Source organism: Rhinolophus ferrumequinum, chromosome 22 (assembly GCF_004115265.2).
Source record: "Rhinolophus ferrumequinum isolate MPI-CBG mRhiFer1 chromosome 22, mRhiFer1_v1.p, whole genome shotgun sequence".
In the NCBI taxonomy this organism is placed as follows: domain Eukaryota; kingdom Metazoa; phylum Chordata; class Mammalia; order Chiroptera; family Rhinolophidae; genus Rhinolophus; species Rhinolophus ferrumequinum.
Window position 1 is genome coordinate 42,062,325 of NC_046305.1, and position 15,434 is coordinate 42,077,758.

General features: G+C 58.1%; 1 protein-coding gene across 1 annotated transcript; it reads right to left on the minus strand.

Annotated features, from left to right (window-relative positions):
• Window positions 1–4,238: 4,238 nt before the first annotated feature.
• On the minus strand, window positions 4,239–14,746 carry ALX3 (ALX homeobox 3). Its single transcript, XM_033093232.1, is given in 8 exon segments — window positions 4,239–5,233; window positions 5,235–5,309; window positions 5,311–5,328; window positions 5,726–5,764; window positions 5,766–5,822; window positions 5,825–5,857; window positions 9,026–9,342; window positions 14,467–14,746. Coding segments are annotated over 8 exon segments (1,032 nt in total). The 5' UTR covers window positions 14,744–14,746; the 3' UTR covers window positions 4,239–5,017.
• Window positions 14,747–15,434: the final 688 nt, after the last annotated feature.

The window sequence follows — 15,434 nt, forward strand, 5'->3', positions numbered from 1 at the left end:
GCCTTATCATAGAGTGTGCTTGTGGCATATTGGCCACCTGAACCCAGGTCTTTCTACCAAAATACCCTTTGGAGCAAGTGGCCACCCAGTCTCTGTGGCTTTATATCTCATCTGGGTCATAAGATGGACAGGGTACGTGAAGGCCTTTTGTAAATGGTTGAGTTACACAAAAGTTGATTATTGCTAGCCAGGCTCAGGGCCCAGAGGTCCTTCCGTCCACTGAGGGATGGATTACCCTGTCGCTGTTATTACTGAGGATGGGGACTGTCCCTTGTTAATCAAAAGAGTTACCCGCCCTGCGCAACTAGATTGAAACAACTACTTGACTTGGAGCTGATGGGTCCTGGAAAAACACACTTAAAACTAATAAAAGTTAAAAAAAAAAAAAGTTACCACTTACTGGGTGCCAACTAGGCCGCAGAGCCAATACTGCTGCTTCCTGAAAACTCATTTTCTACGCAGTAGCCAGCCAGCATTGTACAACTGTTGAGTGTTTACTGTGTGCCAGCCACTGCTCTACGCACTTGATGTATGATGGCTTAGTGTTTATAATAACCTAAAAGGTAGTATTATTGCAATGCCTATTTTGCAGATGAGAAACTGGCACAGAAAGGGTAAAGAACTTTCCCAAGGTCGCAGAATAACGAAAGCCAGAGCCCGGATGCAAACCCAGGTCTCTGTTCACAATGTGTGTGTGTGTTCTACCCCCCCACACACCCTTTCCTATTAATCATTGTTATTCCCCAGCACGCACCACCAGAGCATTCCTGGGCTCATTTATTCACCTTAGTCAGGACTTATTATTTGCTCAAGCGTGGTCCCTGGCGGGAAGATTCTTGGCCGATGTTAGTTGCTTTAGGCCATCCAAGCTTGGCATTGGTCTGGCCTCAGGTGCCCCGCTCCAGGTCACTGCGGAGCTGTTGCTGTAACCTTTTCTTCCTTTTCTGCTAGAGCCTGAATGTCTTTCTCTCCCAGGTCCCAGAGGACTTGTGTGTGGCTGCCTCTGCCATACCAGCTAGGTTTATCTCTGGGAGGTTGGCTTCCCGTCTGTCTGCTATGAAGTGCTGACTACTCAGAGAATCAGTAGCTGTGCCATTCATTTGGCACTTGGCACAGTTAGCCTCAGGCTCCTGGCTATAAAACAAGTCCCTCTGGGAGTGAACAGCCCTGACGTTCAATCCAGGCTGTGACATTACTCACCGAGACACCTTGAGCTCATCAAGCTCTAAGTTTCAGTTGACTTCCTCTGTAAAAATGGTTTAATAACAGCAAGGTGGCTATGAGGCCTGAATTAAGATAATGGATAATGGACCTACATACCTGGCTGACAAGAAACAACACAACTAATAAATAAATGGCAGCTATTCTTAGTATTGCTAATGGCCCTTCCAACTCTAACCTTCTGTGAATTTGCATCCATTTCCTGTGTCCCCTGGGAAACAGAGACCCCCTTTAAGAACCAGAAAGATGTCTCGGGCCTTCTTGTATCACTCATCCTTAGCTCACTGCTCTGAATACAGCAGCCTCTCAAAAGAGTCCGCCAGTCATCTAACCCCCTGCCATCATACCTTGAATGCCTGTGATGGGCCAGGTCCCATTCTAGGTGCCCCAGTGTCCAGGTGAAGAGGACACCACACTCTCACTTTACTTGACGAGCTTGCAGTTGATAGAGAGATGGCCATAAAAGCAAATAAGAGCAGTAATGTGCTAGGTAGGTACGGAGACAGACATCTGTAGGGCCACACAGGTCCCCTGGTCCTAGCCAGTGCCCTCCTACTGGAGAAGAGACTGGGTGAGGGGAGTCTGCAGCTGAGGAGTGGGAAAGGCGGGGGCCCCAGCCTCCGGAACAAGGGCTCCTAGAGCAGATGCTTTGTGCTCATTGTCCCCCTGGTGAAAATGGGCAGGATGAGACTAGGGTAGAGGCTGGGGCAGGGGTGAGGTACGGACACCTCTGCCTGATACAGGAAGTGCCCGGTTCCTGGTGATCTGGAGATGCTGAACACGGATCCTGTCTGGGCTGCAGAGGGTCTGCACTCAGAGCTGTAATTCAGCTTGATGTGTAAATGACTGGGGGAGGTGGGAAGGAAGACTGAACGCCTCTAATGAAAAGCATTTCCCGGGCCAGACTGAGGCTAGAAGCCGGGACTGGAAAACCTCCGGGCTGGGGCCCTCCACTCTGGGCTTAGTGTCTGTACCCCGCTGCCACGGCCAAGATTTGGGGGCTTCTCTGTGGGCCTCGGTGGGGCAGAGACGAGCCTTAGCGAAGGGAGACTGAACTTAGCAAGTTTCTTCAAGGTGGGATTCCAGGGGGTGCCGCTGCCCCTTTCCTTTTCCAGAAGGAGTGACCAGAGCCCCAGCCTGGCCTCGGGACAACACAGAGCCTAGGCTGAGGATGGAGGTGGCCTCTGGAGTGAGGCTGGGGCAGGGGCTTCTGGAGACTCAGCGGTGAGCCGCCTAGGGGGTGTGTGTGTGGTGGGGGGGGTTGGGAAGATGGCTAATGGGAAGCAGGTGGAAGGGCGGCCCGTGTCCCAGCCAGGGGCTAGGCAGGCTGGGATGGCCCAGTCGGTGGGAGAACCCGTCAGCTCACAGATAATCCCGGGGAACAGGCTCCGGGATGGCCATTCATATTCATTATGTGTGAAGCGGACGGTTGTAAAGTTAGCTTTCCCTTCATTTAGCTGTCACTGGACAGAAAAATATGAGCTGTGGGCAGATGCCCCTGGAAGGGAGCCAGTAGCTGGTCTCCGGCCTCCCTGTGCCCTCCCCGCCAGGCCCCCCTCCCCCACGGGGGCCCCCTCCTGGCCTCTGCCAGCCTCTCCTATTCTGGCTGCAGGGATCTCGGACTCTATTTTCTTCTGTTGTCTGTTTTTTCCCTACTTCTGCTTCCTTTGCTTTCCCAGATCCTTTTCCTCTTCCCTCCCTCCCTCTTTTCCTAAGCTGTGAGACAGAGGGAGTCATGTTTTTCTTGACAATTGCTCTATCTCTGGCACCAGCACAATGCCTGGTACAGAGTGGATGCTCAATCAGTATTTGTGAAACAAACTACTCTCTCTCTCTCTCTGTCTCTCTGTCTCTCTCACTCACTCTATCTCTCTGCATCTCTCTGACTGTGGGACAGAAAGTCCAAAATTTTGCTGACATCTCCTATGTGAAGAAACCTCCAGTGCAGTGGTCTCAGCCCTGGGCTCAGAAAAGTGGGTTGGTGCCCTGGTTCATATGGACCAGCTGGTGGAGGTGGTTCTGTTCATAAGAGGTAGTGGGGCTGCCCCTGCCTCCCACTTGGACTCTTCCCTTCCTGCCGGACAGGGCTCGCCTGGACCTCAGAGCCAGCGTCAGGACTGAGAAGACAGAAGTCGCCGGAAGCCTGGCCCTGAATGAAGAGGACACTGGTTTCCTCTGGGGGGACGTCGGAGCCTCGTCACAGCGACTCTCTTGGTGGGAAGATGTGATCTGATGGGGAGTTGCTCCCTTTGTGGACAAGCCCCGCACTGGTGTCTGTATGTCCTTGGCTTTCTCTGAGCCTGGAAGCGGAGGCGCAGGGTCGGGGTGGCTGGGCTGCTAGCTGAGGCTGAACCCTCTGAGCAATGTGCTGCTATTTACTGGGAGGGTGGGCGGGCAGGACTTTTTTCCTGCCTTCCAGGCTGGGAGATAAGGCAGAAAGTGGGGATGAAGGATAGAATGGGTAATACTCTGAAACCACAAGAAAGAGTCCTGGCTTTCGTCTGGCAGCTCAGACAGGCTCCTGGGGTGTCTGGGAGCTGCCCTACCCCCACGGCTCTGGGGTCCGGCCCAGGAGAGCTCAAAGTCCTCAGTGGGCTCCCTAGTCTGCCATTCCACCTCCCTTCCACTGTCAATTCAGCCACAAGATTATCTCAGCTTTCTCACTCCCCTGCCTACCCCCAATTTACCCTTCTAAATGAGCCCAGCAACCCTAGAGCTGGGCTCTCTGTCCTGCCTCCTGCACTAGCCAAAGCCACAGAGACCTTGGGCAGGTGACAGGTCCAGGCATGGCATGCATCAACCTTGAGGGCTCTGCTGCAGGCTCCCTGAAGGCCCCTCCGGAGGGCCTGGCCCAGCCTGGACCCTGCTCACAGACCAGCCTCAGAGCAAACAAGGGCCAAACCCTGAGGATACGCAATCACCAGGTCTAAAAAGTACTGCCACCTTTATTATTATGCTGGGCAGCACACTTTTTTTTTTTTTTTTTTTACAAAAGCATCTTTACAAAAGTGGAGGTCAGGATCTCAGGGGCTCCGAGTCTGTGGAAATCTATTTTATTCTTACCAACGTCCAATGAGTAGACCAAGGGAGCCTGCGGTTTCCGTGGCATGGCTCTGGCCTGATCCCATGAAAGAGAACCCCATATCTGGTGGCTGCTGGTGAAATTTCTGCCCCGTTTGAGGGGGGAGAGGACTCCATAGCATGTTGGGGGAGGGGACACAGGGGAGAAGTAAGGGATGGCTGGAGCAGGGCGATCTGGGCACCTTTGACACTGAACTCCATCTTCCAGGTCCTGGTCTGCACCAGACGCTGGGTGCACGCCCCCTGGTGGTGGGATGGGGAAGTGAGGCCACCCTACATGGTCATATGAAACTGGTTTCCCCGAAGTCACAAGTTGCTCCTCTCTGTGTCCTTCTCCTCCCATTTTCCTGGGTTTCCTGAATGAGGAGCCAACTAATCTGTTTCAGCTGGAAGGATGACAGTGAATTGGACGAAGTCTGAAGGAAGCAAGGCAGTATCTTCCTCCCTCCAGCCAGCATTTGGGTGAGGGAACCCAGTGTGTGGTAGGATGTCCTACCAGCTTCGAAGCCCCTTTCTACTGGGCAGCCCTGCCTTATTCTAAGAGAAAAGAATCAGCAGGAAGCTGAGAGTCCCAGCTGCTCTGCCCGGCCTCAGGAAACCATTTGGGGCTTGGAGGCAGAGGTGTGTCCTCTCTGGTATCCAGGCCGGCGTGGGGTAGGAACAGCTGGGAACGGGAAAAGGGGTGGCAACTTAGTCTGCGTGTCCACAAATCTGATCACGTGGTCCAGTTCAGCAGGCTGGGTGGCTCCTTGGGCTTCACCCTGAGCGAGACGAGGCTTGGAGACTTATAGTCGCCATCTGGAGAGGGCTCAAAGCCGTGGCCCCCCAGAGCAGGGGAAAAGCTGTGGATGGAGTAGATGCCTGGGTGGGCTCCAGGGGAGGCTGGCACCCCCATGAAGCCAGCCACGTTCACATGTGAGTGAGAATACGGGAGACATGCATGGGGAGGGGATGCCCTCTGGATACACGAGGCAAGGGCCAGTGGGACGCCCAGACCCTGGACTGGGGCCACAGGGAGTTCTGCAGCTGAAAAGAGAGAAAGCAGGCCCAGAAGTCAGTAACCCCAGGGGCTGTCTCCTTACCTAGGGCTCTCTCTTTGCTCTAAGGGCTGTAGACACTTTCCGAGAAAGCGCCATTTGGGCCCAGGTCTAGAATTTGCTCCCCTGAACCCTAACACTGGCGGTGGCATCTCAGGAGGCCTCTGCCACTGCTTCTCATAATGAGATTTTCCTTGGTGATTCCTTTGTGCCAGCTGCTTTGCCTACATCACTGAGGAGACGGGTAAGAGTCCTGGTGAGCAGAGAAAGAAGTGATTTGCCCAGTCACACAGGACCCAACGCTGCTCCAGGTTTCCTGGGGCCAGAGCTCACACTCTCGTTGACTGTTGAGTCAGGCCCAGACTCAAGGCGGGGTGGGGTCTCACCTGGGGATGGCTGTCCGTTCGGGGCAGCACAGAGATGTCCATAGGCAGACGTGAAGGGGTTCCGCCCCTCCTGGATCTTCCCATAACGCTCCCGCTTCTCCGCCACTTGGCTCTGCGGTTCTGGAACCAGACCTGGAGGGGGCAGAGGGGAGAGGGTGAGGAGCCCGACACAGTGGCCCTGAGGAGTGGAGCCTGCTGGGGACAGTTGTGGTTTGGGTCATCCGAGGTGGGGAGCTGGCTCCAGGCTGGAGAATCTTGAGTCTGGAGCTGCAGAAGCTTGTAATTCCACCATTCTCAGGGCCCAAGTAGCCTGGGATGGAGCCTCGGAGAGGCGCGGGTTGGAGCAGGCTTATTAACCCCACGTCCTGCCTCTCACCCCGGTGGGAAGTCACTCTCGTTCTCCAGCCTGGCTGTGTCTGGTCAGTGTCATGGAGGCCCTGGACACTTCCTAAGTGTCCCAGTCACATATGTTGGGTGTCCAGCCCCACTTCACCTCCTTTTCCAATCACCCACCTCATGGCATCTGAAGAACCTTAAAGATATTTCTGTTCAGGTCCTTGTCCTGCTTAGTGACACTTAGTGAACTCTCAGTGGCTTCCTGAAGACCTCAGCTCAGAGCCCAGCTTTTTAACCAGGCCCCTTCGTCCTGGGCCCTGGCCCTCTCCACAGCTTTCAGCGCTTCATTCTTCCTTACCTTTGAAACACTGCTACTTTGCTCCTTCCTGCCTTTGCCAGGTTTTCCCTGCCTGAGTTGCCCGTCCCCCGTCCCTGTCTCCTTACCCCCATAGATCTGAGCTGGGCACCCTCTACTGGGTTCCAGGATAACGCAGAATCTCCCCTGTACTTACCACATCCTGTTACCACCACCATGTTTGGGAGTCTCTCTCTCATTCATCTGTGAGCTCCTGGCAGCTGGGGGTGGCATATTGTGTGCTGTGCACATCTGTGTATGTATCCGTGATGTATAGTCATTGGGTGTATGCCCCAGGACTGTTACAATTATATGAACTGGTATATGCATTTGCATTTCTATCATTTAATAAATATTTACATGTCAGGCTCTAGGCTAGACATTGGCAATATCAAAACCAAACCAAGCTAAACTGTCGCCCTGCTTTCCAGGGATCTAGCTGGGAGCCACAACAGAAGGCGCTGTGTGTGGGTGTGTAAAAGTAAACCCTCCCCAGCCCCTCCCATTCTCCCATGGTCCTTCCTACTCACGCAGACAGGTTAGGCCCTGAGGTAAGAAGCTGGGTGCAACCCCCACCCTCTGCCTCAGGTTGCAGAGATCCCACCATAGCCTTGGGGCGAGCCCAGGGAAGGGCCGCCCCACCTGCAGGCTGCCTGACCTTCCCTCCTCCACTTTCCTGTCCCTGCAGGCAGTGAAGGCCCTGGAGCCAGTGAAGCTGATGACAGGGAATTCCCTGTCACCATCCATACCCTTAGAGTCCCCACTGCAGGCCTGCACTCTGGACCTCCTCTCTGCATTGTCCCATGTGTGGCCTTGTTCCTCTCCATGGGGTAGGGCCTTTGGGTGGGTGTCATGCTCCGGTCAGAGAAAATATCCCTACTCTAGGTGCTCAATCATTGGAGAAGCTTCTGGACTAGGTCTGGAGGCCCTGTGGCTACCCTTGCACAATTCCAGGGTTGAAAAGGCCCAAGAGAGGGGCGGCCGGATGGCTCAGTTGGTTAGAGCGCGAGCTCTCAACAGCAAGGTTGCCGGTTCAATTCCCACATGGGATGGTGGGCTGCGCCTCCTGCAACTAAAGATTGAAAACAGTGACTGGACTTGGAGCTGAGCTGCGCCCTCCACAACTAGATTGAAGGACAACGACTTGGAGCTGATGGGCCCTGGAGAAACACACTGTTCCCCAATATTCCCCAATAAAATTTAGAAAAAGAAAGGAAAAAAGGCCTAGGAGAGGAGTAGGGAAGTGTGGTCTGTTTCCCTGAACGGCTCCATAGAAGTAGCTAGTCAAACCCCAGCCCACAGGCTTGCTGAGGCCCCTAGAGACTTGCTGTCTGGGACTTCCGTGGTGTATATAATCTGGGGTTGTTGTGATGCTGGCCATCTCACCCTGATGGCCTCAGGCCCTGGGGAGTCCAGGGGGACAGTCCTAGAAGTCTGTTTTGGGTGTCATCTGGGTGAAACATGGAAGCAGGAGGACCCAGCAGAGAAGGGGAAACAGCCCAGGCCCCTCAGGTCCTTTGTGGAATCCAGCAGCAGTTCCTTCTCTACTGGATGACAGCCAGCCTCTTTACAGACTGGCCTGCCGGTCCCCATATTCTGCCAGAGCTGGCCCTGCCCCAGTGCCTTTACATGGTCTCTAGAGAAATCCTACACTCTGCCCCTGCCTGCCAAGTCTTCTCAACCCAGAGGTCACCTCCTCACCTTTCCGGGGAGAAGCGCACACCAACCCCTCTCCCAGGGCCTCCTGCTCGGTTGTGTGCCAAGACAGTTCCTAACAGGCAACAGTGACCGCCTTCCTCTTGGGCCAGCCTCCTTCCTTCCCACCTCACCCCCTGCTTGCCTTCTTCAAGTTCATTCTCACTTCTAACATTCCTCCGACATGCACTTCCCTTCCCTTCTCTCTCTCTCCTGTTCCCAGCACCCCTCCATCCCCCACCTGCATCCCCACAGGGTGGGCTCCACCCTTCATGAAGCTGGTCACAGCCCCATCCAGAAGCCTGATGTCTAATTTCCGCTGGGGAGAAATTGCTGGGGGGGGAGGGGCTCCTGATCAGGCTCTCCTGCCAGGGTCTGGGAGTTGGCAGAACATGAAGGTTGCTGGTTCGGGGTGGCTTTGAGTATCACTGAGCCTGAGAACCCTTCCCCACCCAGTGGGGACCCCCATTCTGGGCAGCCACCTGGGGAGCAACCCTGATATGTGTTCAGAATTTCACTGCCCCCTCTGTGCTCCTGAAAGCTTCGTCCTAAGTAGGTAGCACTACCATTCTCTCTTCCCACGTTGGGAAACCAACACTGAGAGATTCAATGGCGTGCCCCAAGTCACCTGGACAGCCACTAAGTGGCAGAGCTCAAACTCCCACACAGGTCTTGTGACTCCCAGAGCGCGTCACCCCCGACCTATGCACAAGCCTCAGGTTAGGCTGCAAGCCTATGGCCACAGCGGCGCTGGGCATGGAGGGCGAGCTCAGGAGCAGCAAACTGGGGACAGGCACCTGGGAAAGGCAGCTCTGTGTGGCGCTCGTGTCCACCTCTCCCAGCCCTTCCATGGCCTGGCCAGAAGTCTGGGTGGTCAAGGCAGCCAGAGAGCCCTGCACCTGGGGTGCCCTCACCTGTACCCGGGCCTCGGTTAGGTCCGTGCGCAGAGCCAGCTGCTCCCGGGCATAGACATCAGGGTAGTGGGTTTTCTGGAAGACTTTCTCCAGCTCCTCCAGCTGGAATGTGCTGAAGGTCGTGCGGTTACGGCGCTTCTTGCTCTTGTTCTTGGCCAACTCCATGGAATCAGGGAGTCCCGGGGACAGAGGGACACGTAGGCTGGCCAGGCAAGGGCCTGGGGAGCCTTGTAAGTTAGAGGGCCCGTCTCTGGGGCCCCCTCGGCAGTCCAAGGGCAGCGGGGGGAAGCTGGCAGCTTTGGAGGCCTTCTCCTCAGCTGCAATGGAAACACAAAAAGGAGGATGGAAACCCAACCAGGGGTTTTGTGGGTGGAATGGAGGGAGGGGAGAAATATTGACGCCTCAGTCCCCGCCTTGCCCTTCCTTTTTCTTTCCTTCCTCCCAGCAGCCACCCGCCATGGGAGCCTGGCATTAGGAGGCCTGCCTGCTGAGCCTCCAGCTGGGGAGGGGGCCCAGGGGAACCATGTTGTCTGTGGTCTGGGCGGATCTCTGGGGCCGGAGGGGGTTCATTTCGGGGAAGCGCACTGTGGTGATGCATCCCACAGTGTGTGGAGGTGCCAGGATTGGCGCCATGGCAGGGCCTAGCGCAGGGGTGGGCGGTAGGAGGGGGTGAGGATGGTGCGGTGACATGTCCCCGCCCCTGCCAGGAAGTGCCTCCTTGTCTGACTCTGCAGGCCTTGGTCCCCATGTCCTTGTACCCACCACGTAGCCGCTGCCAGGGACGCTCAGACAACCTGTGGCCGGTCCGGCTGTGCCTCATTCTCTGGAGCCCAAGTCTCAGGGCTATGTCAAATCTCCCAGCCCCGGGGTATAAAGGGCAAGAAGCTTCCAGAGGGATTGTCTTATTCCTCCCAAAATTGTGATGTTTGGCCAAGGACTTAAGCTCCAGCTATGGAAAGGCAGGATACAGGCTATGCTCAGAGAAGGAGAGTCCGGTGACTCATGAGGAAAAAGGACACAGCCCCCAACCCATCATTCTCCTAGGAATCTGCCCCCTTCCTCCCCAGGAGTTTCTGACAAGCACAGGGGACCTGACTGCAGACTGGGAACAGTTCCCAGCAGCCCCGTTCTAATGTGCTAACCCTCACTCAGGAAGCTTGTTGGAGCCCTGCCGGGACCAGGGCATGGTGAAAATAGGTCACCCTAATTGCCCCGCCCTCTCCCTCTGGCAAGGACCCCCAGCAGCGCTGCCTTGAAATCTCCCCTCAACAGTCTGCAGGGATGGCAGCAGCGACGCCACAAAGACGCCCCACTGACTTACACAGCCCCTTCCCTGGCCCTGGGCCCATCCCCAGTGGGGGCCTGGCCCCCAGGAGGCCCAGCAAGCTGGCACCAAGAGGCAATTTCTTCCCCGCACTTGGTGTCAGGATCACAGCTGTAGTCAGAGGAGGATGGGACCGAAGAGATGGGCTTCTGGAGTTCTGGGTCTGATGAGTTCCTGTCTGAATGTGGAGGACAAGTTGGGCAAGGTGCCCCTCAGCTGGAAGGTGGTCAGGGACCTCCCAGGACCACCCAGACGGTGAAATAAGCTCCACATTGTGTCCTGGAGGCCTGGGAAAGTCAGGTCAGGACTGCCCTTGGCTGTGCAGAGCAGACAACCCAAGCACCAGGTTTCCTTCACAGCTCAGGTGGAACACAAGGGAGAAAATGCTCCGGCCCCTGGCTTCCATTCTTGCCCAACATGTTTTGTTATTGTTTGTTCTAGGGGTAATTCCATTTGGTAGGAACTTAGGAAGGAGGACTCACGGAAGTTGAACCAAATAACTGAAAGTGACCAGGGAGACTGAAAGGGCACACACCATACATAGCAGGCCTGAGAGGGAGGTGTCTTGGTGTCTGGGCGAAAAGGGTGAGTAGCTCAGGGATGGGGGCCAGGAGAGCAGTGGAATCACAGCAGAGGGCTCCCCAAAACTCTGGGGCTTGCTCTTCTGCCTCTTTTGCCCTCAGTGTCTGTCCCAATAGGATCTGCCCAGAGGAAGTGACCAGATCTGTGACCCTAGGACTTGCCTTCCTGACCGTAAGCCATGCAGCTGCCAGAGTCAGGGATGAATGTGCCGTGGGACTTCTCAGAACAGCTACCCCCAAAGGGCCAAGACTACTGGCCTCAACTGGCCCCCATGCCTGCCCATTCTACAGCCCTCTCAGGAGACCAGAGAACTTCTCTCTCCTCACTGACATTGCCCTGAAACCTTCCCCATCTACCTGGAGGATTCCAGGGAGAGGCTGGCACTGCCCCTCTTTGAAGAACAAGGGCCCACCTCATAGAACACCAAGCAGCCCCAGAGGACAGATGCTCATAAAAGAGATGGAGGTGGGAGGCACAGAGGGCAGCCATCAAGGAAAGGCAGAGCAGTTTGAATTGAAGCTTGTAGGAGACAGGATGCGTTGTAAGGCTGGGCAGCACGGTTAAGGTGTGTACAGGCAGTGAGTGTATAAGAGTCACTTGCAGCTGGTGCCCACACAGGGCGGCTAGGGGAGAGTGCTCATGTGGGAGACTAAGGGTCTGGGGCCCGGCACCGGGGTGTCCACGGCCTGCACACCGCGCAGTACCCCCACAGCAGTCCGTGTGCCTGAGAGACAGGAGTCAGGACTAGGACCTCGGGGGCAGCGACGGAGCTCTGTTCCTGATTGAGCTCTCGCTCGTCGCATTCCCCCATCCCGGGGGCTGCCTCGGAGCCCCGCCTGCGGCTGCTCGGGAGTGGAGCGGCACTGCTTGGGCCACCTACCGGGAGCCCCACTGCCCCCACCGAAGGCGTCCATTGAGGCCGCAGGGCCAACCACCCGGCTTTGAGCTTTCGAGGCAGCCTTGCTCCGCGCCCGCGCCGTTTCCCAAGCGACCCGCAGAGCTTTCTGAGGCCTGGTCTTCCGCCCCTCTGGCTGAAGACCCAAAGCCGGCGTGGACATAAACACCGGGTGTAGGACCCTAGCGGGGCCCGGTGCTCTCCCTACAGTTTCCCAGCCTTGACCTAGAGGCCTCGGGAGTGGAGAAGGGAAGGGGGATGAGCTGGACCTCAAGGTCCGCGGTCTGCCCCGGAAGCGCGGCGCTTACGGTTACCGGCTCCGGGCCTCCACCGCGGCAGGCGCGTTACAAGGTCAGGGAGCCAAACGAGGGGACACATTGCGCAGCCCCCTGCAGAGCAGGAAGGACTGACCCGGCACCTCTCTGGGCCTCTGAGCAGGCACAGGCAGAGGGCACGAGGGTGGCTGGCACCGCCTGGACTCGGCGGGGTCCAGAGCAGGGCTGGGCGCTCTCCAAGGGCGGGAGAGGAGAGCGGTGCGACAGACTCTGGGGCTTGCAACTGCCCTGCCGCGGCCAAGATCGCGCCGCAGATGGGGCGCAGCTGCGCGCGCACTGGTCTGAACTGGAAACGCTCGGAGCCGGTTATTTTTAAAGCCGGTAAATAAGGCGGGTTCCCCCTCTGCCCGCCACGTCCCACCACGTAGAGCGTGCCGCCCGAGCCCCAGGGCCATTCCTCCCCAACCTCCGGCTGTGCCGCAGGGACGCAGGCCGCGCGCCCGCCCTTCTGCAGAGTTCCAGTCCATGCACCCTGGAGGCGAGCGGCGGCCGGGGCTCTTCCCAGGCTCCGTTCGCAATCGCTGAGCCTCCTTTTCGTTTGGCCTGTCCCCCGCTCAACTTGAATCGTTCGTTTTCTTCTCCCACTTGTGCTCATTCTGGTCTTTTAAGCTGTCCCTTTTTTCTTTCGTTTGTCTGCTCCTACTCTCTTCGTCCTTTCCCTCCTTCTCCAGTTACCCGCTTCGTTCGATCTCCGGTTGCTTTTGTTTTTTGTTTTGTTTTTTCGTTCTTCAGTTTTTCCTTTCCGTTCTTGCTCAGCTTGCCGACTGCCTCTACCTCTCGTTTTCGCCTCTCTCATCCGTTGCTTTGTTCAATTTCCTTTTCCCTCTTATTGATTGTTGTTTACTCTTTAGTTTTCTTTCCGCGAATTTCGTTGTGGACCCCTCACCGTCACTGGGTTCCTCCCCTGCTGGTTATGCCCCAGTGCTCCTCGCAGTTTGCTCGGCGCCGGACCGGTCCTGGCGCCCCGCCGTCCTTGCGGGATCCGGCGCGCCCAGCAGGGACGAGGGCCTGCAGGGTGGGTCCCGACCGACGCCGCGCGCCCAGGCAGGCCGGGTACCTGTCCCCAGCGGTGCTGTCGGCGCTGCGCGACCGCCGCCTCTGGCTGGGATCAGAGGAGCCAGGCCAACTGCTTCTCATTAAGTCTCAACTGTGGTTTTTATCAGGAGAGCCTCTTTCAAAGGGCACAGACACGAAGCTCCGCGGCCTCACTCATTTCCTCCGCTGACCCACACACACCTCCTGCCCTCCCCTACACATTCCCACCTCTGGCTGAGCAAAGGCCGGAGCTGCTTGGCCACTCGGTGGAGGAGTCAGCGGGGCAGAGGAGGGTTGGGCGGATTCCGAAGGATCCAGCTCTGGGCCTAAGCTGCGGGATGTGGCAGCACAGCTGGGACAGGCTCGGGCGCCGAGACTCCTACAGGTTCGCCCATGCAGCGGGCACTCGAAGGGTTGTGGACACGCCAGCCAGGCTCTGGCGTTCAGGCGCGATCTCAGGAGGTGGCGCGGTACAACTGGCTTTAGCGCACGGAGCACCGGCCCCGGAGCCCGAGACGCCCAGGGGTTAGGCCCGCCGGGGTTGCTCCCGACGGCCCAGCGGTGACGATCCAGTGCGACGAAGCCGCGACTGCTAGAGGAGTGGCCATCGCCGTGCATAACGACGGGGAGGCCAGGTTAGTCTGAGAAATAAAAGCACAGTTATTCCGTACTGAGCATGGCCCCGGCACTGCGGGGCCAGTTGTGGCCATTCCGCGGAGCGCCTAACTCGAAGGCAGCACTTTCCCCGCGGAAGCTGGGCCTGGGGAAGAGACGCCGGCTGAGGCCAGGCCGCAGCCCTCGGAGGAGCCCGGCTGGGACATTCTGGGTCCGGTCCCAGGCTCGGGGTCCGAAAGCGGCGCCAGACACAAAAAAGCCGCGCTTTTCTCCGGGCCTTGAGGCCAAGGGCTTAGTGTGGCGACTGGGCCCCGGGCCCGTTCCGGGCTTCTGGGTCGGTGTCAGTTCTAGCGCCACTCCCGCCAAACATGAGCTCTCCTTCCCTGCTCCGGCCGCCTTCGGATCCGACTGGGCCCTGGGCCGTCGCCGCTCCACCCTCTCTCTACCTCCCGCCTTCCATTCTAGCCGCCAAAGGCGCGCATGGCTTTGCCTCCCGCACCGCGCCGGCTTTTGACCAACCTGGACCCGCGCGAGGCGAGAGGGTCATGAAGTTGAGAAATAAGAGAGCGGGAGAGGGAAACGGGGAGGCCGGGGCGGACCGGGAAGGGAAGGGGAGCAGGTCGGGCTGCGCGCTACGATCCGCGCCGCGCGTTACCTTCCGCGGGGCCCTCGTAGAAGTGGCCGCCGTTGAGCGCCGGGCCTGGCCCGAGGTCCTGCAGGTACTTGGCCGGCGGTTTGGCTGGCTCTGGGAGGTAGGGCTCCAGGGGCCCGCAGGCCGGAAAGCGGGTCAGCCGCGGGCCGCGGGGCGGCGCGGGGTGCAGGTGAGGCGCGGCGACGGTGGTCCCCTGGGCACCCGGAGGCTCATCCCCCGCGGGCGCATAGGGGCCGGGCCCGGGCCCCACGCCGAAAGGCGCGCAGCGCTCGGTGTCCATGCCGGCTCGGGGCGCACAGGCCGCCGGGGCTCCGGGGCTCGCGCTGCCCGCGCGGCCTGTGAGCGCCCGCCAAGGGGGAGGGACCTGGGCGCGGGGGCGCAGAGCCCCCGGGAGCGGCGTGCGCCGCGGGGGGCGGGGGACAGGAGAGGGGCCAGCGCCTCTGACTTAATGCTGGAACCATCCACGTCACGTGCGGCCCCGCGCGGGTTAACCCCTCGGAGCCCGGGAGCCCCCTGATTCACCCCAGCCCGCGTATCTGAGGCAGTTGGAGGAAAGGGGGAGAAGAACCTTTTGTCTGCCCATTCTGGTGAGTCCCTTGCTCAGAGCAACAGCCTTGCTCCTGATATCCAGTCTAGAGGTTCTCACCCCTAGAAGGGTGAGGCAGTTCGGCGGGCATAGAGTCTTCCCCCTACGCCTCCCCCACCCCCCACTCCCACCCCCGCAAAAACAACAACAACAAAAACCAACTTGTAGGCCTGGTCTCCTGGCATCAGCTTGGGATAGAGGCTGGGGCAGGTATGGGCTGGGACCTCACTTAAGTCTTTGCTGGGAGCTGGGAAACCGTTGCCTCCAGCAAAAACACCTCCCGTGGAGATTTGTTTCTCACCGGGAAAGGAGTCGTTGGGAGTGTCGTGTAGAAACAGCTCCGATCTGGGAATGGAGGCTGGGGAGCTGGCGCCTGCGCGCTCTC